Source organism: Pelmatolapia mariae, linkage group LG14, assembly GCF_036321145.2.
Source record: "Pelmatolapia mariae isolate MD_Pm_ZW linkage group LG14, Pm_UMD_F_2, whole genome shotgun sequence".
NCBI classification, from domain to species: Eukaryota; Metazoa; Chordata; class Actinopteri; order Cichliformes; family Cichlidae; genus Pelmatolapia; species Pelmatolapia mariae.
Window position 1 is genome coordinate 3,988,790 of NC_086239.1, and position 24,765 is coordinate 4,013,554.

General features: G+C 41.9%; 1 protein-coding gene across 3 annotated transcripts in view; it reads right to left on the bottom strand.

Annotated features, from left to right (window-relative positions):
• The window catches only part of sez6b (seizure related 6 homolog b), a 244,389-nt gene that overhangs the window by 119,109 nt on the left and 100,515 nt on the right, over window positions 1–24,765 (bottom strand). For all 3 annotated transcript variants that reach the window (XM_063494445.1, XM_063494444.1, XM_063494443.1), the window contains exon 3: window positions 20,802–20,935. In XM_063494445.1, coding sequence (XP_063350515.1) covers window positions 20,802–20,935 — 134 coding nt within the window. The remainder of the gene's footprint in view (window positions 1–20,801; window positions 20,936–24,765) is intronic.

Consider the following 24,765-nt stretch of genomic DNA (forward strand, 5'->3'; position numbering starts at 1 on the left):
CCAGCAACTAACCACTCTTACTAGATTGTATCATGTCATCTCAACAAGAACAAATTAAGTTGTTGAATTTCATACAGATCCTACATGATTTAATTACGTTCAAGATAGAAACATGAAAATTTTGTGTTCAAATTACAAGGTAGACTTTTTTAATGTAACAACCACCCAATTTACTTCTTTCGGTATACCAAAAAACAGTAGAGGTGGCTGTTCGACTTGACTGAGATGGATGCCTTCCTCAAACCACGATCCAAAGCGTGCAAAACTGCAATCCCGTGCTGTGTCGCGAGATTTAACATTGCTATATCATTGACTTACTTCACTCGAACATGATATGAACAATTTAATCTACCCGCTCTGCATATTATGTAGTTTCTACACTATATAGTTACACTTAACTTTAAACCATGAGGCAATTGTGTTAAATACACGCAAGATGCTTACATAAATCCAAGAGCTGGCCAATCCCTTTTTTTCAGTGTATCAAGCACAAAAAATAAGACATGCTTTTTCTGCAATTATTGTCGGCGCAATTATTAGTGATTCCGTTTAAATATTCCCTACCTTACATTTCGCACCTTGAGAAAGGAAGTCAAGTGCAGTGTGGACACATGAAAATCACTTTGTGCATACTGCTGAAAAAGGGTGTGGAGACATTTTAAGTAATGATCTCCATGAAGAAATGTGACCACATAAGTAAAACTCAGTTTAGTTTTGTGTGGTTTTAATCAAACTTGAGGAAAACTTCAGGACAGAGCCAAAGGTTTAGCATTGTGCTCACAGCTTTTAAGCCATCCATCATCACAATTATACACTTTTCTGGGATCTGCTGGAGCTACTTGCCTAGCTTGGGGGTCACTGCACTGAGGGCTCTGATTACCACTGGGACCACCATTTGTATCTGGAAGTCCCCCAAGGGCTTAGCTTGGTCCTCCTCAACCACCCTAGGGAGCATCTCCCATTTTGAACTCATCACTTCCAGGCCATATTCGGCACAGATATTCCTGTATACTATGCTGGCTACTTGGTTATGGCATTCCATGTTTGCTCTGGCTGCTAGTATCTTGCACTCTGCTGTTATGTACTGGAGCATCTTTACACAGCCTGCACCTGGGCTCTTGCCTGGTGCGATAGACCCTGGCCTCTATGATCTTATGCTAAGAGCTCGTTCCTGTGCTGCCATGATTAGTGCCTCTGTGCAGTCTTTCAGTCCAGCTTTGTCCAGCCACTGGTAGGACTTATGGATGTCTTTCTGGGATTTCTCCTGCCTAAAGTATTCACTGAGCACAGCGTCGGCTGTGGTCATCTTCCTGATGTATTTGTGGATGTTCGTTGTTGCACCCTGGACTGTGGTACTGATACTCACTAGTCCCCGGCCTCCTTCCTTCAGTTTAGCCTACAGTCTCAGGGTGCTCCACTTGGGGTGAAACCCTCCATGCATGGTAAGGAGCTTTCTTGTCTTAATGTCAGTGGCTTCTATCTCCTCCTTTGTCCAGCTTATTATCCCAGCAGGGTACCTCATCACGGGCAGGGCGTAGATGTTGATAGCCCGGATCTTGTTCTTACCATTCAGCTGACTCCTCAGGACTTGCCTGACCACATTGGCACTTCATGATTCTCATTTGTCTGTGGGATTCCCAGGTACTTGCAGCTGTCCTCAATATCTGCAATGTTGCCTTCTGGTAGTTTGATCTCCTCAGTTCTGACTACCTTGCCTCTCTTCGTTACCATCGGACTAAACTCCAATCAGACGGACATGCCAATATCATTATTGTAGATCCTGGTGGTGTAGATCTGTGAATCAATGTCTCGTTCACTCTTAGCATACAGGTTGATGTCACCCACGTAGAGGAGGTGGCTGAGGATTGCTCCCTTCTGCAGTCGGTATCCGTAGCCAGTCTTGTTGATGATCTCACTGAGGGGGTTAAGGCCTATGCAGAACAGCAGCAGGCACAGAGCTTCTCCTTGGAAGATTCCGCACCTGATGGTGACTTGTTCTATGGGCTTGAAGTTGGCTTCTAGTGTTGTAAGCCACATTCCTGTTGAGTTCCTGATGAAGGCTCTTTGGGTCCTGTTAATATTGTACAGTTCTAGGCATTCCAGGATCCAGTGATCCTATGACTCAGTACCTTCTTGTAATCAATCTAGGCAGTGCACAGGTTGGACAGTCTGGTCTTGTAGTCTCGGCTGACTGCTCAGTCTACCTGTAACTGGTGTTTTCCACCTCTGGTATTCTTGACAATCCCTTTCTGTACCCTGCTCATATATTGACCCATGTGCCTGTTCATCTTAGCCACTCCTGACAGGAGCTTCCATGTGGTACTGAGGCAAGTTATTGGCCGATAGTTGGTTTGGACCGGTCTCTTCTGTCGGTCCTTGGGGATCAGGACTGTCTGGCCTTCAGTTAACCATTCTGGGTGTCTCTCATCGACTAGCAGCTGGTCCATTTGTACTGCCAGACGTTCATGGAGTGCAGCTTTTCAGCCTGTAGGCGTGAACCTTGTCAGGGCCTGATGCTGTCCCCTGGAGCACTCATTAGGTGTTCAGCTGGGATAAACACATTTACTCAGGGCCTTCTTAATATGTGTTCTTCTGGCTCCCTGGCAGCTGTATCTGTGGGGATGGTGATTGCTCTGTGTTGTAGTGTCCTGATGACACCCGGTTTGTGTTCCAGTGAATGATGAGAGTGAAATACTAATCTCTATGCGTTGGTTTACGATGCACATCAGCTTTTAAATGTCCCACATTAGTGATGGAAATCTCACAGAAGAAGATGAAGAAGGCTAGCCTCTCGAAGGCTAGACTCTGGAAACTTAAAGTAAAACTCAAACTGCTTTATTGCTGAAAGCTTACAAAACAACTTCAAATAGGCCAGGAGCAAATATTTTAAACAAACTATATCACATGGGAGAACAAAGAACAAAGTTAAACTCAGACACACACCAGATAACTAGGGAGATAGGAAACACCAAGAGCAGTAGAAGGCAAATAACACTTTTAAATATCCAAACATAGACAGTCAGGGTAGGAGCTGCTACTGACAAGTATGCCACTCAAACCTCCCCACAGCAGCCTGTGTGAATTTAGGTACGGATTTCTTGCTTTCCAGCTGACACAGACTCTTGTTCACTGACATCAATGAAAGAAGGTCTGCCATCTGAACAAGGGTTAGTAAATGTTATCACCACTGATTGGACTGGGCTAAGCACATTATCGACAAATCTTCATCCTTATATTATTTACTTTAAATAAATAAATAATCTACTTATTTTCTTTGGACATCTTTATCCATGCAAACACACAGTTTGAATCAGTATATCTAGAAACGTTTTCATGATCTCTAAATGTAAAAACACATCTGAAAGAGACCGACATTGTGTTCTTCAAGTTTCTGGACATCTCAGCTATCTGATGATACATACTCTATGTTGCCATGAGATTTTATTATGCCCTAAGATAAGATTGCAACCCCAGAACTCCTTCGCATTTCTGGAAAGCTTGACCAGGCGAAGGAGAGGAGACTGAACAAAGCTCACCCAAGGGCTTCCTAGCTGGAGCTGCTTTCTTCTCTCCTTTTTACATATTCTGTGTGTGTCCCCAGCCCAGATTTCTACATTGAGAATTCCACAACACAGACCCCGGGATCTTGACAATGAGAAGCTACTAATGTATATGTAATGGAATTTGCTGGAATAGGAAGTAACCTGAAAAATGTATTCTCCAGACCACCTAACTAATTCTCCACCCTATAAGGTTGGAGAAAAAAAACATATCCATATGAACCAAGCTGTCATAGTTGAACTATACATATATATATATATATATATATATATATATATATATATATACACATAAATAAATGTGGAACTCTGCATTTGCTACTTTAGTTCTGGATTTTGTGAAAAGCAAGGAGTGCACATTTCCAAAACTCCTCACAGGCCGCAGGTCATTGGTAGAGAGCTATTTGAACAAGAAGCACTCTTCATGATGATTTATTTTGTGCAACAGTCAATGGCCCAACTCAAATTCAGTACTTAGTACATCCTTTAAACAGAAACAAATAAGTCAAGTTCATAAAGAAGAAAGAATAATTCACAATTCTTTTGATACTCCTATCTAATTCCTCAGAATATTTTTTACAAAAGGATTATTAGATTACATAGCTGGTATTCTCTAAAGTTAATAAAACACCTTTAAAGTAGGTTAATGAGCATGATTCTTTGATAAACCAAATTAGAATCCCACTGCTAGTGTATAACAGACCACCTACTAGATCTGCCTGACATTCTTTAATGCATGTCCAACATTATTTAAATTCAACATGTGTTTAAATCTGTCTACCCTGGGAGGAAACCATTTTAATTTAGTTAAGAAAAGCTGATAAGACATTTTAGCCAAGCACTTTTAAAGAGGTCTGTAAATAAACAAAAGAAGAGTGCAGATAATCCATGAGCAATTAATTTGCTGCCGTGGCTCAGCCACATTCTTGCACTGGAGTCACTTTAATAATGAAAGTAAATTGAAGATGAGAGTGAATTGCATTTAACCGCAGGTGTTATTCTACATATCACATCCTCCATCCTTTTCTCCTCTTCTTCTTGTTATTTTCCCTTGCTCTATTTTCCCATCATTCTCTTTTTCCTTCTAGTCAGATTCTGACACTATTCACTTTTCAGCCATTTCCTTCCTTTTTCTTTCACATCTTTCCTTTTAACCCATTCATTACTTTTTTTTTATCCAAGGGCATCATTTCATCTAGGAGAATGGCGATTTGGCTAGCTGCCATCTGGTTTTACGTCATTCATTTGCGATGACACTGTTAAGTGCAGCCATTTTTCTGTTTGGCTTTATCCAAATAATTGAGTGCTAAGTCTGACTTTATTATTACTTTTAAAGGATCTTATTTAATTGTGGCTCCATATTTTTCTCCTAGGAAACTATTCGAGTAGCTCTATACTTTATACCTTATACAGTGCTTAGCAAATTTATTAGGACACCTGTATTAAGTCAGATGGCATGGAGTTGCCCTCAGGCAACTAACCTCATTTTTGGTAATTACCCAGTCCCTTAATTTTTTTATTAATTTATTTATTTTGTGACACAAAACACCTCAGTGTTCAGTATAATGAGGACTAGATGAGGGTTTAACCTTTGAACTATGGGCAATCAAAGCCAAATCTACATGTGACACAGTTCTGGCTGCTGCTAAGATTTTTGTCATTTTTGTGCATGTTTAAACTGAAAGAAGTATATTTTTAAAACAAATATGTGCATGTATATGAATATCTGAAGAAGTATTTCTAGTTATTTAAAGGCTGATTCTTAGTTCATTTATTTACTGAAAATGCATTTTTTGGTAGGTTGCCTCAGAGAAACATTATGCAATTAGGCCACTTTTCTTCACACTGGTAAATCTGTGGTTCTAAATTCTGGTCCTTCTGACTTTGTTTTAAGTTTTTAGGTGCTTCTTCACTCCAAAACACCTTATTCAAATCGCCAGTCTGTTATCAGGCAGTTGCACAACACCACCCAGTCAGTCATTTGAATCAGGTGTGTTTGAGGATTGGGATCACTTTTGAGAGCATTGATTGATGGGATGTGAAAGCAAACAAATCATGCACTAAAATAAGCATGTACAAACTTGCAGGAAAGCAAAAGAAAATTTTATTGGAAGAAAGAATTTGATTGGATATCATAAGGTCCCTCACTCTGTGAGGACAGTGAACTGGATAAGAGTGACAGCAAGTACTAAAGGATCCCAGAATCAGGTCTGAGGAACAGTTTGGAGCCTAGGGATCTACATATGTGATGTATGCGAGTAAGCAATAGTGTATGGATGCAAATGATGGTGTGTATGTGGGTGTGGGGGAATGGGTGTCAGTAAGATAAGATAAGATAAGATAAGATAACCTTTATTAGTCCCACACGTGGGAAATTTGTTTTGTCACAGCAGGAAGTGGACAGTGCAAAAGTTATGAAGCAAAAATTAGAATAAAATAAAATAAGAATAAATACAGTACACAACTGTACAGAATAGAATAAAATAAAATACTATATACAGTAGAATAAAATAGAATAAAATATGCAATAAGATAAAAATAGAATACAAGTGCTATATACAACTCAGTAAAAATACAACGATGCCAGAAAAGATTATTGCACATTAGTGTTATTGCACATGTGTGAATGTGTGTGTTGATCAGTTGGAGTCTTTGTTGTGCAGTCTGACAGCAGTGGGGAGGAAAGACCTGCGAAATCTCTCCGTCCCACACCGTGGGTGCCGCAGTCTCCCACTGAAGGAGCTGCTCAGTGCTGTCACAGTCTCATGCATGGGGTGGGAGATGTTGTCCAACAGGGATGACAGCTTAGCCACCATTCTCCTGTCACTCACCACCTCCACTGGGTCCAGAGGGCATCCTAGAACAGAGCTGGCCCTGCGGATCAGCCTGTTCAGTCTCTTCCTGTCCCCAGAAGAGATGCTGCCGCCCCAGCAGACCACACCATAAAAGATGGCTGAGGCCACCACAGAGTCATAGAAGTTCTTCAGGAGTGGGCCATCCACTCCAAACGACCTGAGTCTCTGCAGCAGGTACAGCCTGCTCTGCCCTTTCCTGTAGAGGGCGTCTGAGTTATGAGTCCAGTCCAGTTTGTTGTTCAGATGAACACCAAGGTAAATGTAGCTGTCCACAGACTCAATGTCCATACCTTGGATGTTCAGTGGTTGCAGTGGAGGATGTTTGTGCCTGCGGAAGTCTACCACCAGCTCCTTGGTTTTACTGGCATTGATCTGGAGGTAGTTCAGCTGGCACCAGTCCACAAAGTCTTGAGTCAGTCCTCTGTACTCCTTGTCGTCCCCATCAGTGATGAGGCCGACTATTGCAGAGTCATCAGAGAACTTCTGCAGGAAGCACTGGGTGGAGTTGTGGGAGAAGTCTGCAGTGTAGATGGTGAAGAGGAACGGAGCCAGAACCGTTCCCTGTGGGGCCCCCGTACTGCAGACGACCCTGTCCGACACACAGCCCTGAGTCCTCACATACTGTGGTCGGTCGGTGAGGTAGTCCAAAATCCAGGTAGTGAGGTGATGGTCCACTCCAGAGTTCTCCAGCTTGTCCTTCAGAACCGAGGGAAGAATAGTGTTGAAGGCACTGGAGAAATCAAAGAACATGATTCTCACAGTGCTCCCAGCGGTCTCCAGGTGAGCGAGTGAGCGATGTAGGAGGTGAATGACGGCATCATCCGCTCCAATGCCAGGCTGGTAGGCAAACTGAAGTGGGTCCAGTGATGAGCTCACAAGGCGCCGAAGCTGAGCCAGGACCAGCCGCTCCAGGGTCTTCATCAGGTGGGATGTCAGAGCCACCGGCCTGTAGCTGTTGAGGTCCTTGGGGCGTGAAGTCTTTGGCACTGGTACAACACAGGAGGTTTTCCAGAGCTGTGGGACTCTTCCCAGCCTCAGGCTCAGGTTGAAGAGGTGCTCCATCACCCCACACAGTTGGTCCGCGCAGGACCTGACGACCCTCGAGCTGATGCCATCTGGACCCGCTGCCTTCTTGGCTTTAATCCTCCTCAGTTCCCTCCTAACCTGGGTGGTTGAGAGAGACAGGCTGGAGCCTTGTGTTGAGTGTGTATTGGATGCTGTTGTTGGGGGTGGGGAGGAGTGAGCAGGGTGAATAGAGGAGGTGTGAAGTGTCTGAGGTGTCAGAGGTGGAACAGCAGCAGTGGGGGTGGGTGAGTCTGCAGCCGATGTTGGAGACTGCCTCATGGCTGAATCAAATCTGTTGAAGAAATGATTCAGTTCATTTGCCCACCTCACATCCCTCCCAGGCAGAGAGTTCTGATGTTTGTGGCCTGAGATGGTTCTGAGGCCTCTCCAGACTTCACCAACGTTATTTTGCTGAAGCTGGTTCTCCATCTTCTGCCTGTAGCTGTCCTTCCCATTCCTTATCAGTCCCCTCAGCTCTCTCTGCACCCTTTTCAACTCCTCTTTGTCTTTGGATTTGAAGGCCCTCCTCTTCTGCTTGAGGACGGCTTTAATTTCTGGGGTAATCCAAGGTTTGTTGTTGGAGAAACACCGTACAGTCCTGGTAGGTACGGTGTTATCCACACAGAAATTAATATAGTCAGTAATACATGTAGTAAGGCTGTCGATGTCCTCTCCGTGGTCGTCAAGGATCACCTCCCACACAGTCGACTCAAAACAGTCCTTAAGAGCCTCCTCGCTCTCCTCCGACCATCTCTGCACTGTGCGGGTGGCTGGTGGCTCCCTGCGCACTAAGGGCTCATACACAGGGACAAGGTGCACCAGGTTGTGATCAGATCTGCCCAGGGGAGGGAGAGGTGATGAACTGTATGCCTCTTCAGCATTGGCATACAGTAAGTCCAGTGTTTTATTGTCTCTGGTTGGGCAGGTCACATACTGGGTGAAGGTGGGCAGTGTGGAGTCCAGTGAGGCATGATTGAAGTCCCCTGATATTATGAGGAGGGCTCTCGGAGATTGTGTTTGCAGTCTGCTGACCACTGAGTGGAGAGTGTCACAGGCTGCATCCGCGTTGGCCGAGGGGGGGACATACGCTGTTATCGCGATAACATGCGAGAATTCCCGGGGCAGGTAGTACGGACGCATGCTAACGGCTAACAGCTCAATGTCTCTGCTGCAGAGTTGTTCTTTTACAGTGATGTGCCCAGGGTTACACTATCTGTCATTCACAAACACTGCCAGTCCCCCTCCTTTCCTCTTACCGCTGTCTCTCGTCCTGTCCGCTCGCAGCATCTGGAATCCCGGTAGTGTCACGCTCGTGTCCGGAGTTAGCGGTGTTAGCCACGACTCCGTTAGCATCATGATGCTACATTGCCGGTACTCCCTCTGTGACCAGGTTAGCGACGTGAGCTCATCCAATTTATTGTGCAAAGAACGTACATTTCCAATAATTACAGAAGGAAGAGATGGTCGATAACGTCTCCTTCTCGGGCGACGGCGCTCCTTCCCAGCACGACACCCCCGTCTTTTCCTCCTCAGCTCGCTGGGAATGTCAGGTCTGTCCGCCGGCAGTACCGCTGCGGGACGCAGCGCTAACAGCTGATCCTTACTGTAAACAAAGGATCCCTGCTCTGGGTCCCCAGACACAGGTGAAAAAAGTAGAAAAAAACTAAGAAAAACGACCAGAACTAGCACAAAACGGTAGAACATGGTTGCAGAGTCTAATTACTAATACGTTAGTTATAAAAAAATTACGAGAGAAAAGATAAGAAAGAAAGAAACTCAGAATGAGCAGAGCTGCTGTAACAGGCTGCCGCACACGGGGCGCCGGAAGTATGTGAGCTTGGAGAGGACTATATGAAGTGAAATGTAAGGTACCAGGATCCAATGGAACTCCAAAGGTCAAATGACAGAAATATGCCATCCACCTCCGATTGATAAAGTTCCACAAAGAGTAGTTAGACATCCAGACACACAGCACTACATACAATTGCACATACAGCCCCATTCATTGTGCATGGTATCACGCATAACCAGTGTATGAGCAGAGGCACAGAGATACACAAACACACAGTTATTTGTGATTTGTGGCTCAGGAGGTGAGCCACAACCACCACAAGTAATTCATGCAATTCATACAAATCATCTACTAATCAGAAGGTTGGTGGTTTGATCCCTGGCTGCTCCAGTTAGTACATCAAAGTATCTTTGGGCAAGATACTGAACCCAAGTTGCTACCAACATGTTAATCAGAGTGTGAATATGTGTGTGAACATTGGAAAGAAAGCACTTAGATATAGAAAAGGTGCTTGTATGACTGTGTGTGAATGAGTCATGTTGTTCCATGCTAAAAGCTAAAAGCAGTCCATTTACCATTTATTTAGCTGTTGCATTAAACACAGATATAAAAATCAACTTGATTTTTGTTAAAATAAAAATAGAAATTTTTAATAAATTATTTGTTTCCTCAGAAATTTACTAAATCAATAAATACAGAAAACATTTTGGTACCCTTGTTGCACATTGTTGCCTCGAGTTTGCATGTTCTCCCTGTGTCTGCGTGGGTTCAAAGACATCCAGTTAGTGGGATTAGGTTATTCTAAAATTGCCCTTATGTGTGAATGTGAGTGTGAATGTCTCTCTGTCTGTCTCCCTGTGTTAGCCCTGCGACAGACTACATTTATACCATTGAGGGTTAATGAAACATAACATTCAACCACTAAAATGAATAATTTTTAATAATTTTTTCCTGTTCATGACTACAAGTCAGTAACTGGAATTTAGTATCTTAAAAAACTTCTTTAAGATCTTAAAAGGTTTTTTTTATCAACTCAGCTTAAAATCATAAATATCAGACTGGGCAGTGGTCTAATAAATTTGTTAAACATTGTACTTATACTAGGAATTGGTGCAACCTTTTAATTCATTCACTGTTTAAAACAAATTATTTTACTTTAATATTGTTTCACTTCAAGCTGCTTGTCTCCTAACTGGGTTCTACTTGGAACTGGAAAAACTGAACAGCAGTGTATTTGTGCCTGGAATAATAATATTAGGGATCTCCATCCTCACTGACATCATCCATAGCCTAGAGTAGAAAATACAGTCTGAAGCCTGGAGTTTTAATTTACATGGATTACACTCCTCTCATTTCAATCAAAGTTTGGCTCTGTTTGACATGAGGATACACCTCAAGAGTTCAGTCATAGATTATCCTGTAGTTTTTTATTGTGGACATGTTCCTTGGCATTTAAAATGCAATATAAGCTGTAATTTCATGGTAACAGACAGGCAGAGCAGCTTGTGAACTTAAAAAACTAACCCAATATTTATTTAATAATTTCTTCTTTTTAATTTTAAATATTCACCACATGAAATTTATGTGTGGAAAATATGACTGATCTGGTCTCATTTTGATTTACTTGGAAAAAAAAAGAAAAAGAAGCTACTTTTAGATGCTCCCTGTGTACTATTTACAATTTTCATATTTGCAAACTTTCCTTTGCAGGGTGTGATTAATAAATGTGCAATCTCAAATAGTGGTAACTATTAAATTCAAACTGAAAGTGTGGGTGGGGTTTTCTTATAATGTGTGCTTTCATACAAGTATTTCTTATTCCACCTTCCTATAAGATTCCAAGCTCCCATGAGCTCACTTACTCAAGCAGTAAAGCTGTGGCTTGCATTAAACCTAACAAGGTTTAGTGATTAGGCTTTAGGGTGGCAGTTCAGCCCCTTTTTATTCCATTTTGCTTCATCCACTTTCCTCCTTTTCTACTTTTTTCTTTCTCTTTATTTCTGACATCTTACTTTTTATATCATTTCCATTGCGCCTCTTCCATTTTTTCCCCACTCCACATCAGTGACAGGAAGCAGCTGGGAGACATCATTGATGATGATTTGCAACCACATATTAATTTTTTATCCTAAATATATTAGGCTGAGAATCTGGAAGGTCAGCAGCATAATGGCCATTGTATATTTTATGAGCAGCAGGAAGCAAAGCTCCCAGAGTTAATCATGGAAATGAGGAGGTTTTCAGGTAGAGACAAGGGCGCTGCTTAAATCATCACATGAGGCACCCTAAAAAGGTCAGGCACTTCAAAGTGAGACTGAATTCCAGAGAATGGATAGAGTAACTGTAATCATTTGGAGAGCCCTGCTATTGTCTACAGGCAAGATACATTTGTGGAGGTGACATTGGACAATGTATTTCAGCAGCTGCTGCATGCTAGTATATAATACTGTACTGCAGGCTGTAAATGTTTAAAACAAGTAATGGCTGAGAGAGATGGAAAAGGCAAATGAAAAGGCTTGTTTATGTGATGCTGGACACTAAACAAGGACAAAAGGACTTGGCTAGGCAAAGAAATCAAAGTTGAAAGGATGTGCAGAAGGTTAGGGGTGTTAAGGACAGAAAAGGAAACAAGTGAAGAGAGTGTGCTCAGAAGATGGAAGAAGTACTTTAAGGAGCTAATGAATAAAGTAAATGAGAGAGGAGGATGGGTGGAGGACAGGGAATGTCAGGGCAGCTGTGAAGAAGATCAAGGGTGGAAAGGCGGCTGGTCCAGACGACATACCTGTGTAGGTATGGAGATGTCTAGGAGAGAGGGCAGTGGGCTTTTTCATCAGACTGTTTAACACAATCCTGGATATTGAGAGGTTGCCTGAGGAATGGAGAAGAAGTGTGCTGGTACTGATTTTCAAGAAAAACGTTAATGTGCAGAACTGTACTGACTACAGGGGAATAAAGTTGAAGAGCTATACCATGACGCTATGGGAAAAAGATGCTGAAGCTAGGTTGAAAAGACAGATTATGATCAGTGAACCGTATGGTTTCATGATGGTGCAGGACATGTATGAACGCAACGAGATAGTGGTGAGGTATGCAGTAAGAGTGACAGATGGGTTCAAAGTGCCTCCTCTGGGATTCTTCTTGTTTGCAAATTTGATGGACAGGCAGGAATCTCTGTGGACTATGGTGTTTTCAGATGAGAGGGAACAGGTGGAGCAGGTGGAAGAGAGTCTGGAAAGGTGGAGGTATGTGCTGGAGAGAAGAGGAATGACAATCAGTAGAGATAAAACAGAATATACATGTGTGAATGAGAGGGAGACGGGCGAAAAAGTGAAAATGCAAGGAGTACAGATAGTGAACAGTAGATTGGTTTAAATATCTGAGGTCGATCAGTCAAAGCATCAGACACTGCACAAGAGAGATGAAGAACACAATGCAGGCAGGGTGGCATGGGTGGGGACCGGCGCCAGGGGTGTGACAGAAAAGTAGCAGCAAAACTGAAAGGTAACGTTTGCAAGATGGTGGTGAAACGTGCTATGGTGTATGTTTTAGAAACAGTGGCACTTCTTTTAGTGCCACTGTTGTTTTGACTGTCTTTTCGTGACTGTTGTCACTCTTGTCTTTATTTTTAAAGAGAGAGAGAGATGGAACAAGCATATATGCTATACACACCCACACACTTATTCAGCAGGATAGCATAGTTGTAAAACTACACGCTATCCAAGCCTAGCTCAGATATGAGTGAGGGAGAGATAAATGAAGTCCTCGACATCGCCCAACAAGGTGTACGTCAGGAGTTGAGGAACCAGAACACACTGATGAGAAGTGGACTACTGGAACAAGAAGGCATAAATGACCAAGAGATGAGGACGGGGCAATATTGGAATGCCATTATGCAAGTAGCCCCCGTGGAAGGGGTTAAATGAAGTTGGATGTGGGATGTTTAGATCTTTGATAGCCAACATCTACACTGAAGGCAAAACAACTAGTAGCTCAGTGTTCCAACATTCAGAAGCAGGAATTACTATCACAACTGGAGATCAATAAGGTGCAACACAAATGCTACAGCAAGGGGGAGCCAGGATGTCAGGGCAAGGGGGAGATATCATCACTCCCACCGAGACAGAAGGAGCATTGAGTGCGAGAGCAGCTGACCTGAAAGATAGGATCATGGCAAAGTTGGAGACCTGGACTCTCCATGGCCAATTACCAAGATTAAGTGAAGTACCTTCTGAAGGTCTACTAGAAGAAGTGAAAGTAGCATTATGGACAATCCCTACTGCGACCATTACAGAAAAAAAAACTGATCTAAACTATGGCAGCAGTAATCACAGAGATGCTTGGGTACAAAATGAATAGCCCCAAGGAGTAGTGCCCTCCATAGAGAAGGAGAGTCGAGGATAAGATCAAGTTAGCATGGAGCAAAGTTAGCCAACTACTGGAGCTACAGAAAGGCGGGATAAAGAAAGGGGTGCCTAAGAAGTACAGCAAGTTGTACATACCTTGGAAGCTGCTAAGCAAAGACTCACAACCTTGGCTAGCTGCTTGAAGAGTTATACATGAGAGATAGAAGGCAGGAGAATAAACCAGCTGTACTCTACTGAATCACTCCAGGTGTACTCTACCCCAGCAACAGCAACCCCATCAAGGCTGGAGATGGAGCAATACTGGAAGAGAATCTGGGAGAAGAACACAACACATAACAGCTATTCTCAGTGGCTAATGGTGGACAGCAGACCACAGCAGCCTCTCTCAACAGGGGCCTGTAACTATCACAGTGGAAGGCATCCAAGAATGGTTCTCCAGCATGAAGAGTTGGACAGCACCAGGCCCTCACATGATTCACGCCTACTGGCTAAAGGAGCTGACTGCACTTCATGAGCATCTGGCAACACAAAAGAACCAGCTGCTATTTAACGAGAGACACCCGGAAAGGCTGAAAGCCGGACAGTCTTGATCCCCAGGAGGGACTGGGGAAGTCCCTTCTTCCCCAGTCCTACTTGTACTTGTACTTGGTTATTGGCCAAGTACTGGCCAATAACCTTCCTCAGCACCACGTGGAGGCTCTTGTCAGGCAATATAGTGGCTAAGATGAACATGCACATGGCTCAATACATGAGCAGAGCACAGAAATGAATTGGCAGGAATACCAGAGGGGCAAAACACCAGCTACTGGCAGACAGAACAGTTGCTTGAGATTGCTTTACTGAAGGCCCGACAGTCCTGATCCCCAAGGACCGACAGAAGGCACAGGTCCAAACCAACTACAATAACTTGCCTCAGTACCACATGGAAGCTCCTGTCAGGAGTGGCTAAGATGAACAGGCACATGGGTCAATATATGAGCAGGGCACAGAAAAGGATTGTCAAGAATACCAGAGGTGGAAAACACCAGTTACTGGCAGACTGAGCAGTCAGCGGAGGCTACAAGAACAGGCTAACCAACCTTTGCACTGCCTAGATTGATTATAAGAAAGCCTATGACTCAATGCCCCACACATGGATCCTGGAATCCCTAGAACTATTCAAGATCAACAGGACCCAAAGAGAATTGATCAGGAATTTGATGAGGATGCAGAGAACAACACTGGTGGCACAAGTCAACCTTCAAGAGTGGGATCTACCAAGGAGATACCATGTCTCCACTACTCTTCTGCATAGGCCTGAAGGCCAGTGTGATCACTGACAAGACTGGCTACAGGTACCGACCATGGAATGGAATCGTCAACCACCTCCTCTACATAAATGGCATCAACCTGTACGCCAGGAGTGAACAAGACATCGATTCACTCATCCACACCACTAGGATATACAGCAACAACCTTTATCTGACAGAACTGAAGAAGAGGTAAAACGTCTCATCCGAGAAGCTTCTTCAGTTCAGAAATGAAGAAGCTTCTCGGATGAGAGGTGAAACGCCTTCAAGCAACTTAAAGAAGTCCAGACGCTTTTCTTTGCGAGCTCCTTAGATTACGATGACCTGGATATGACTGAGAACTTTCACAGACAAGCACAGGATTTTAAGTGTGCCTTATAGTCTGAAAAAAATGTAACTGTATCTATAGAGATAGTGTATATACATCTACACATGACACTTTATCTTAATGTAGTTTCATCTAAAGAAAGAAACAAAGTGGTTTATTACTGAGGTAATTTGTAATTTATGTTATTCTTATTTTTTTACAGCAGTATTTTAAAGCGTTTTGAACAGCCACAATTCAAAGCTTTGTAAAAATCTTGCTAGCATGCAGGGTCAAGTTGTGAAATAAATAGCATCCGAAATAACTAGAACAATTTTGTATTTACTGTTTAGATTACTGTTAAGATGCCTGCGTTGTTGACCCAGTGTTTTGTGTTTATGGATTTTGTGTCTTGGTTAATCATTATTGTTACGTTCTCTGTGTGACTTATGTTTCCTAGTTGTCTCGAGGTTTAGTTGGCCGTTTCCCCAGTGATGTTTCTGTGTCGCTCTCTCGCCCTCTCTTGTCCCTTGCCCTCTCACACTTTTTCATCCCATCACTCTATTCCCTGTATCTAGTCAGTCTGCATCTCAGTGATTGTGTTTCCTGTTTTATTCTCTTGTCATGTGTGCTTTCTGTTCAGCTCTGCTTCTTCTGCCTTGTCTAGTGTGCTCCATCTGTGTTCCCATCCCATATTATGTTCGTCTCTTGCCTGTTCAGCCTCATTAAAGGGCACGCCTTGAATTTAACCTCCTGCTGCTTCCCTGACTGCATTCTTGGGTCCTCCTAACCCAACCTGACAATGACATTAAATTCCAACACTAAAGCCTAGTTTTTATGACTCCATTCTCTGAAAGACACTGGGTTAAATGGAATCCATGGAAGATTGGTAAAGTGAAAAACACTATTAATGGAGCTCATCTAAAATTTGCAAGAAAACACCTTAATAACTTTTAAACCATTAGAGGGAATATTCTTGGAACTGATGAGATAAAACACTGGGTAATCAATGGGTCCATTTTGCATTGGCACTATTTGCAACTAGAGGCTCTGCAGTATTGACTGGATTGAGACATTGTTAAAATGGAGCACTGGACGATTATGCCCTGAACTTTCACATAGACAAACTGCTACAGTCTTGGCTGTCTTGTACTTGCTCTATGCTTAACTTTAAAAAAGAATCTTTGCCAAGGAGGTTGTGTTTTTGGTTGCATTTGAATGTATGCATGCATGTCATTCTGGCTTCAAACACAAAAGCCCAAAAGGTTTTAGCATTATAGCTTAGCCTAAGCCTTTAACTTAGAAGTTATGATTCTTACAATTATGGTTTGTTTTTTCATTGTACAGAACATACTGGATAAACATCTAATGTATCTTGTCATATTCGACCTCTGACCTCTTCAAGGTCAGTAGATTTGATATTAAAGATTAACTTTCAAAAAAATCTCTTTGTCTTTAAAACTATACTTAAAATCCTTTTATTTGTATAGGCAATATTTAGGAAATGATGTGGTGGATCATAAATTTGATTAGTTTTGAAGTTGTACATCTCTGTTCCTTACATTTCGTGTGATGCCTTTATTATTTTGTTATTTGTTGTTTTGGCTTTGTTTTCGAATAGAATATGCAGTGGGAATATAGAGGGAGATAAGTAGTGAAAGTTTTGCCTGGGTTGATTGTGCGTCGATCCATTGTTAATGCCTCAGGGCTCCAGTAGGTGGGTTCGCGCGCGCCTCCTCCTTCACTCAATACAGACGAGTGAGAGTGAGAGCTGCGTGTCTGTGCCGTTCTTTCACCTCTCCTCACTATTTCCCCTGTTTAAGGTAACTGCCATGCACAGAACTGTAGAAATGTGTGTTACTGTTGATTATTACGTTGTTATCATTGTTCATTGTAGCGATAGATGTGAATTGTGGACTGTTTTTGGCTGAGAAGGTCCAGTTAAACGCTGTTGCTGTGTATGCTAGTTTTCGCTATTACTCCGCCATATTGTGTGAAGATTTTTCTGTTACTATCTGTATAAGTTAACTACTGAAAGACATGCAGTACTTAAAGTATTATTTCATTGCTGTGGAAAGTTAGTGACTGTGTCAGCTAACATGTGCGAGTTAAAAAGATGTTTTTGTCTAATGCTACAGTTCATGTTATCTGAAGTATTCTCATCAGCTAATGCAGCGAACAATAGTGACTTAGTTTGGACACAGTTGTCCTGAGACTGAGTGCATCCATAAGAATATTGTTTTGGTTGTATTGCTTCTGAAACTCAATACAGACGAGTGAGAGTGAGAGCTGCGTGTCTGTGCCGTTCTTTCACCTCTCCTCACTATTTCCCCTGTTTAAGGGCACAACAATGACACTGGTAAATGGTGATTGTAAAATCACATTACAGTTTTTATCTAAATCACATTTGACCTCTGATCTTACTTTTAAATTTCATGTCTGCCTTTCATTCACATTGACCCCCAAATTTGTTATATCTTTAAAGAAACTACTGTTATATCAAAGAATGAGCTGCATAGTTAGTAAGTAATATACTACAGTATAATATAACATTATATAAAATGCTGATGTTATTTATGTCCAGTTATTTACAAATCAATACCTATTATCCATTGTCTACTTCAACATAACGTTTGCGTAATCAAAGTAAACATCTGTGATGCTACCCTCTTGGAGTGCTTCATATAAAACTATTTAATAAATTAGTTACTTTTCCTAAGACTTTGGTTCTGTTCATTGCTTTTCAAGGTAGGCCATGGTATTTTCACTTCTTAGAATTTTGTTACCTTATAGTAAGTTAACAATAGTCTGTACTGACTACTGTACCGACTCCTTTTCCTTTTCTCTTAAATACATTCCAAATTTTAAAACTAGCGTTGAATAATCCATGTTTTTATTATAGGCAAGTACAAAAAAAATAAATAAATCTTTGAATGATGAAAACTGAAAAACCGCACCCTTACTTTTGGTTTTGGGTCATTGATAACAATGTTAAATTTTGAAAAATTATTGGAGTCCAACTCTGAATATCTGCACACATGTAACCGATTTAGTCTTGTATTAGGCTTAAATTGGACTTCAAAATTTCCTTTTTGCTAAAGCATATAGTTAGGGCTGGATCAGGTGACTCTGAATCCTCCCTTAGTTATGCTGCAATAGGCATAGGCTGCTGGGGGATTCCCATGATGCATTGAGTATTTCTTCTTCAGTCACCTTCTTCACTCACTATGTGTTAATAGACCTCTCTGCATTGAATCATACTTGTTATTAATCTCTGGCTCTCTTCCACAGCATGTCTTTTATCCTGTCTTCCTTCTCTCACCCCAACCGGTCGCAGCAGATGGCCCCGCCCCTCCCTGAGCCTGGTTCTGCCAGAGGCTTCTTCCTGTTAAAAGGGAGTTTTTCCTTCCCACTGTTGCCAAAGTGCTTACAATGGGTCATGTGATTGTTGGGTTTTTGTCTGTATGTATTATTGTAGGGTCTACCTTATAACATAAAGTGTCTTGAAGTGACTGTTGTCGTGATTTGGCGCTGTATAAATAAAATTGAAATTAATTGAATTATTTTTAGTTAAGTCACTGAGTAGCTGCAAGCCAAAAGAAATTCCCTGATAAATTAAAACTATTCATAGCATTATATTTCAAAATATCACTTGAGCGTAAATGCCTACAATTCTGTTGTACTCTATACATGTCTGCACCTAACTGTGAGTGTGATCTACAAAGACATGCTGTTTAGCCATTTAAAAAGGTTGTCTTTGTAAGAGGGTACCATGTTGACAGTATAATCAATACTGTATTGGCAACCTGTGTTGCAGGCTTAGTTTTTATTCATACAGACATTGTGCTGCCGTCCTGCATGTAATGATTCTGCATACATGTCAGTATTGTACATTTGTGTTTAAATTGTCCTTGTCTGACTGTTTAAACACTTATTGCACAATATTGGCTTTTTGTTAGATGAATAGTTTCAATTCACATATTGATTTTTCACCACAGTCTGCAAAGATATAAAACATACGCATCAGTTGTTCTGAGAGGAGAGTGATTTGCTGACCATGTTTAAAATATAGCTCCACTATGATTCTTTTTCCATCTTCCTTCCTTCTTACTCTGAACCTTCTTCTTCTTCTTCTTCTTCTTCTTCTTCCATATGTTTAGATTTTAATAGAATATATACCAGAAATATTTCATAAACCTGAACATTCTTAGAACATTCTCTTGTAGTCCTCCCACTTCTGAAATATCATCTCATCTTTCCTTGCAAGATAAAATTACTTTGAATAATGAAGTCAGTGAGGAGATTTATTTTCAATTCACTGTTTTTAATATAACATCAAGACACAACACGAGTCAGTCTAAGTCAAGAACATACAATAGAGAAAACCCACTGATTCTATTTGAGCATGCACACTGTGAAAGTTGAGATGGTCCTCCATCTGTCAGAAAAAATTTACTGTTATGGTATTTGTCAGTCAATTCTCAATCTCCTTGTGAATTCACACTGCACATTTTGCAGGTTTGTGACAGTTGCTATGGTGTCTGTGTTTGATTTGAAACAGTTTTATTTTTAAGATTTCCCCACACAGTTTGCTTTTTTAATGTGTCAATGTGCATATTTTTAAGAACATGTTGATAAAAACGTGTACACTGTGAAATAATTTTTACAGTACTATACTATAATTATAGAGCACATAAACAATTGATTGTCATGGTCCTGGGGCTGTGATCCAGCATTTATGTGTTTGGACTTTGACTCTGGTTTATTTAATATTCTAAGGTTAAGATTTTGTTTGAGGTTTTAGTTATTTTTAGAGTTGTAATATTTGTATTCTCAGATCTTAGTTTTGTTATCTAGTCTTTAGGTTTCTATTATCATGCCTCCTCTGTGTTCTACACTCCTTCTTGTGTAGTCAGTCTTGTGTCCGTGCTTCTTTCCCTTTCTGTCTGTGTGTCAGGGCGAGTAGTCTGTACTTCCTGTCTTATTCTCTGTTCCCTTCCACCAATATCAGTTCCCTAGTATTTCGTCTATTTGTATGTATGTGTCTTCTTGTGAAGTCTGTTTGTTTACCTTTTTGTCTATGTCAAGCTCGTGTGTCGTAGTCACGCTGTGTTTATGTTTTATTTTGATAGTCCCTCAGTCCATGTTCTGCCTTTTTTGGTTGTAGGTGGATTCTATTCTGCTGAAGGTGTCTTCTCTCTGCCCTTACCTTATATGTGTATTTAAATCTTCAGGTTTCATTTGCTCCTTGTCATGTCATCATATGTCCTAACCCAGGTTGTGTGCTCTTTCCTAGTAATCTCCTAATAATAGTTTTGCTACTTTTAATGTCCCCGGTTGAGTTTAAGCCTGAGTTTTGTGTTTCCTAAGTCCTTGAACTTCAGCAATAAAGCTGTTATTTAAGTTTAATCTCCAAGTCCTAGATTTGGGTTTACTTAAAACTGCAATAGCTAAGACCACTAAGTATGTAATTTTCCATTACGTACGTACGTATGCTGGGCAAAAGTATTTAACATCAGGCTTATCCAGTAAGCTACCTCTTATCCTGGGTGGATGTTGAACTTTTTCTTACCTGGACCTCCACTCCATAGCCCGTATAGACAGTGACGATATAGTTGCAGTCAGTTGTAAAGTAAAAAGCAGAATTGGTGTGTGGTGGAGCCTCGATGTAGCCTTCTGGACCAGTCAGGTTCAGCTGGCAGGGAACTGCAGGAACAACCACAGCAGCATAACAATAACACTGATAGAAACAGTGTGGAAGCTGGTGCACAAACCCTACTACTCCATTCAGATCCAACAGATTTAAAACTCCATTCCAAACAAAAGTTGCTCTCAATGCAGATGGTCCCCTCATTATGTTTTTGTTATAGTAATAATGACCAATAACCCTGTTATCTTATCTTCACTTACAGATTATAATAATAGGGTTTGAGTCTGTTAAGACACTTTATGTAATGTCAATACTTTCTACAAACAGAAGATGCCAAAATGATACTATGCTTTAATTCTGGGTAACATTTTGACCAATGTTTAAAATGGAACAGACCTTTCCAACTGTAGTTGGAAAATATCGATTATGTTCAATGTATCTTGAGACCACAGAATCAGCTATTGATAGTTCAATGATTCTATTGTTATAACAGTCAGTCTGACACAGATATCAACTTAGTTTAATGTTTGATCTGTATCTGGATGTATTATTTGTATAAGGCTTATCTGGCATTACCCACAATGCAGGTGAATGATAATTAAAAAGTGCTTGGACTGAGTGTATGTGAATTGGTTTGTAGTAAACAGTGCTTCGAGTGCTTAGTTAGAGTATCCATCTATCTGTCTTCTGCCACTTATCCGAGTAAAGATGGCAGGGGACAGCAGTCTAAGCAGAGATGCCTGAATCCTCCTCATCACATCCAGCTCCACCAGCTCTTATGGGGGCACTCTAAGGTGTTCCCAAGCCAGTTAACAAACCTAATCTCTCCAGTGTGTCCAGTGTGCAAATCCCTGGGAGGATTTGCATGTCCTGGGAGAAACTAGAAGGTCATAATTGTCCCTCTAGTTAAGTTGTTCCTGGGTGAGATGCCAGACTATGTGCAGTTTTGATGATGGAGACCTGACTCCAATAAGGAACAAGGAATACTTCTCAAAATCACCTGGTGGACAGGCCTTAATCCATGAGGCACTGCCCAGCACCTGCAGGAAGAGCTATAGAGGTCCATTGTGTTGTGGACAGGGTCCCACATAGCAGACAGGTCTGGCCCAGATCTGGTGACAAGCAGGCACTGCAGGCTGACTTCTGGTATGGTAAATGGTATGTCATCCAGATATGGGTCAGGCCTGACGTAGATGGCACTGTTTATGTGATGGCACGCCACATCTGGCCCGATTGTGGTTTGGTTTATGTGGCCCCGGCTCATAGAAAACAGGTCTGGCCTGGATCCGGCATCAAGCTGGCACTCCTGACTGACTGGTGTCATAGCAGGGTGTATGTCAACCAGTTCTATGTTCCTATTTTCCTATTTTAGTTAGAAGACCCAAATGCCATGTTGCAATACTATACTGCTATGGTAGCCAATGTTTCAAATGCAGGTTTGAGAGGTTTGTGGAGGTGCTGTGGAGAGCATCCTCACACAGAACATGACATCGTGGTTTGGAAACAGCTGTGTGAAGGACCAAAAAGCTCTCCAGAGAGTGATCCGTACAGCAGAACGCTGCTGCAGGATTGCTCTCCCCCCGCTTCAGGACACCTACACCAGGAGATGCCGGACTAGAGCAACGCAGATACTGAAGGACCCGTCCCATCCTGGCAACAAACTGTTCCAACTTCTACAATCTGGTAGAAGGTTCCGCATCATCCGGGCAAGGACAGAGAGACTCAAGAGGAGCTTCTATCCTCAAGCCATCCGGGCCCTAAACCCCCCCCCCCACACACACACACCCGCCCTCTCACATCATCTATAATTGACTGCGACTCTCCTCCAGACACTCAATTCCTTTAACTTTAAATATGTTTATATTGTCCATTCTGTAAAATAGTCAGATGTCTATTCATATTAATGTACAGAATTCACCTGCTTGCTGCTACTACTGCACATTCACCCAATGTATATACTATATATATATATATTTATAATGTTATTCCTCTACCCCCCCCCCCCCCCCCCCTTTTTTTGCACATGTTGAGGAGCGTGTCAGGATATATTTCACTGTGTGTTATACTTGTATAACTATGCATGTGACAAATAAAGAACCTTGAACCTTGAACCTGAACCTTTGTGAGTGTACACTTTATCCAAAACCTATTGAGGGTTTACTCATGTTGAGCACCGGGTGGCTGTAGCTCAGGAGGTAGAGCAGGTCACCCACTGATCAGAAGGTTAGTGGTTCGATCCTTGGCTCTTCCAGTCTGTCTGTCAAGAGTCTGAATGTATATAAATGTAGTCAGGAAGCACTCAGTTTAGAGAGAAGTGTGTGAATATGGCATGTTGTATGGAGCACTTGGAGTAATCCAGGAGAGTAGACAAGTACTATATAAGAAACAGCCCATTCACTGTCTGAACAGAGTTTCATAATGTTACTTTTGCACTATTATGTTCTGGCACATGTTGTTATTACGTGGCTTGATTAAGGTACACATTAGGCTGACATCTGGGGCCAGAGCTGAAACTGTTCTGGGCCAGCACAGGACCACCAGTGTGTCTGCAACTGGCCTGTGGCTGCACACAACTTACACATGGCCCACATATCGCAAAGAATGACGGCCCTTTGGTGGCCCACATCAGGTTTGCCAGAGGTAATCCACAGATGGGCCAGCACGGGACCACCAGTGTGTCTGCAACTGGCCTTGTGCTGGCCCATGTGTGGATTACCTCTGGAAAAACAGATCTGGGCCACCAAAGGGCCGTCATTCTTTGCGGTATGTGGGCCATGTATAAACACATTGTGTGGGCTATGTGGGGTTGACCCTTGGGGGTTCAATCCCCAGCTGCTTAAACCTAGAACAGTATCGCTGGGTGATTTTCACCCGAGCAAATACATTTACATGATTTCTCTCTCCTGCAGCTGTGAGCGTGTCGAGGAGACTGTGCCTTCACCAGGGAAGTCTGGTAAATAATTACAGTGGGGTAAATAATTATTTTAAGACCTGTTGATCAGTCAATCAATCAACCACTCCAACCAATACAGACGCTACTGATCTGAACTCATTATGTGCATAAAGCAAATAACACTGATATTGTTAAAACAATTTCAATTTTTCTGATCACAGAAAAGGATTCCCAATTCCTAATTTGACCAATTTGCCATCAGTTTTAATTAAGCTTAACTGAGAAGATAGCAGTGCTTCTATATCAGGTTCCCATTTAGCTTGTTCATTCCATGATAGAGCTTTAACTGCAGTTATGGATTGCATGGCGAACTGTGTTCATATATGATCATTTCTTAGTGTTCCTGAGTCCATGTAGTGATTTCCATGATAGAATGGTAAATGGTAAATGGCCTGCATTTGTATAGCGCTTTACTTAGTCCCTAGACCCCAAAGCGCTTTACACTACATTCACTCATTCACCCATTCACACACACATTCACACACTGCTGATGACAAGCTACATTGTAGCCACAGCCGCCCTGGGGCGCACTGACAGAGGCGAGGCTGCCGGACACTGGCGCCACCGGGCCCTCTGACCACCACCAGTGATTAAGTGACCAGAATCATGCCTGTTTTTAATGCAACACCGCCTGAGGGCATAAAGATCAGGGCGATCCAATACAGATTTTTGGCCTTGTCCCTTGTATCAGAATTTTCTCCAGATTTTCTGAAACTTTTGATGAGGTTATGTACTGTAGATGATCCACAATTTGTATTTGTAGTTTTTTTGCAGATTGGTAAATCTCTGCCCAGTTTACTTCTGAAAAGCTCTACCTCTCTAAGATTTTTTTTTTAATTTTTTATATTCAATCATGCTTTTGTCCCGGATTAAGGAATGCTGGACCTGCTCTTTATCCTCTCAAAGATGTTCTAGCGTGCATGGAAGTTTGCC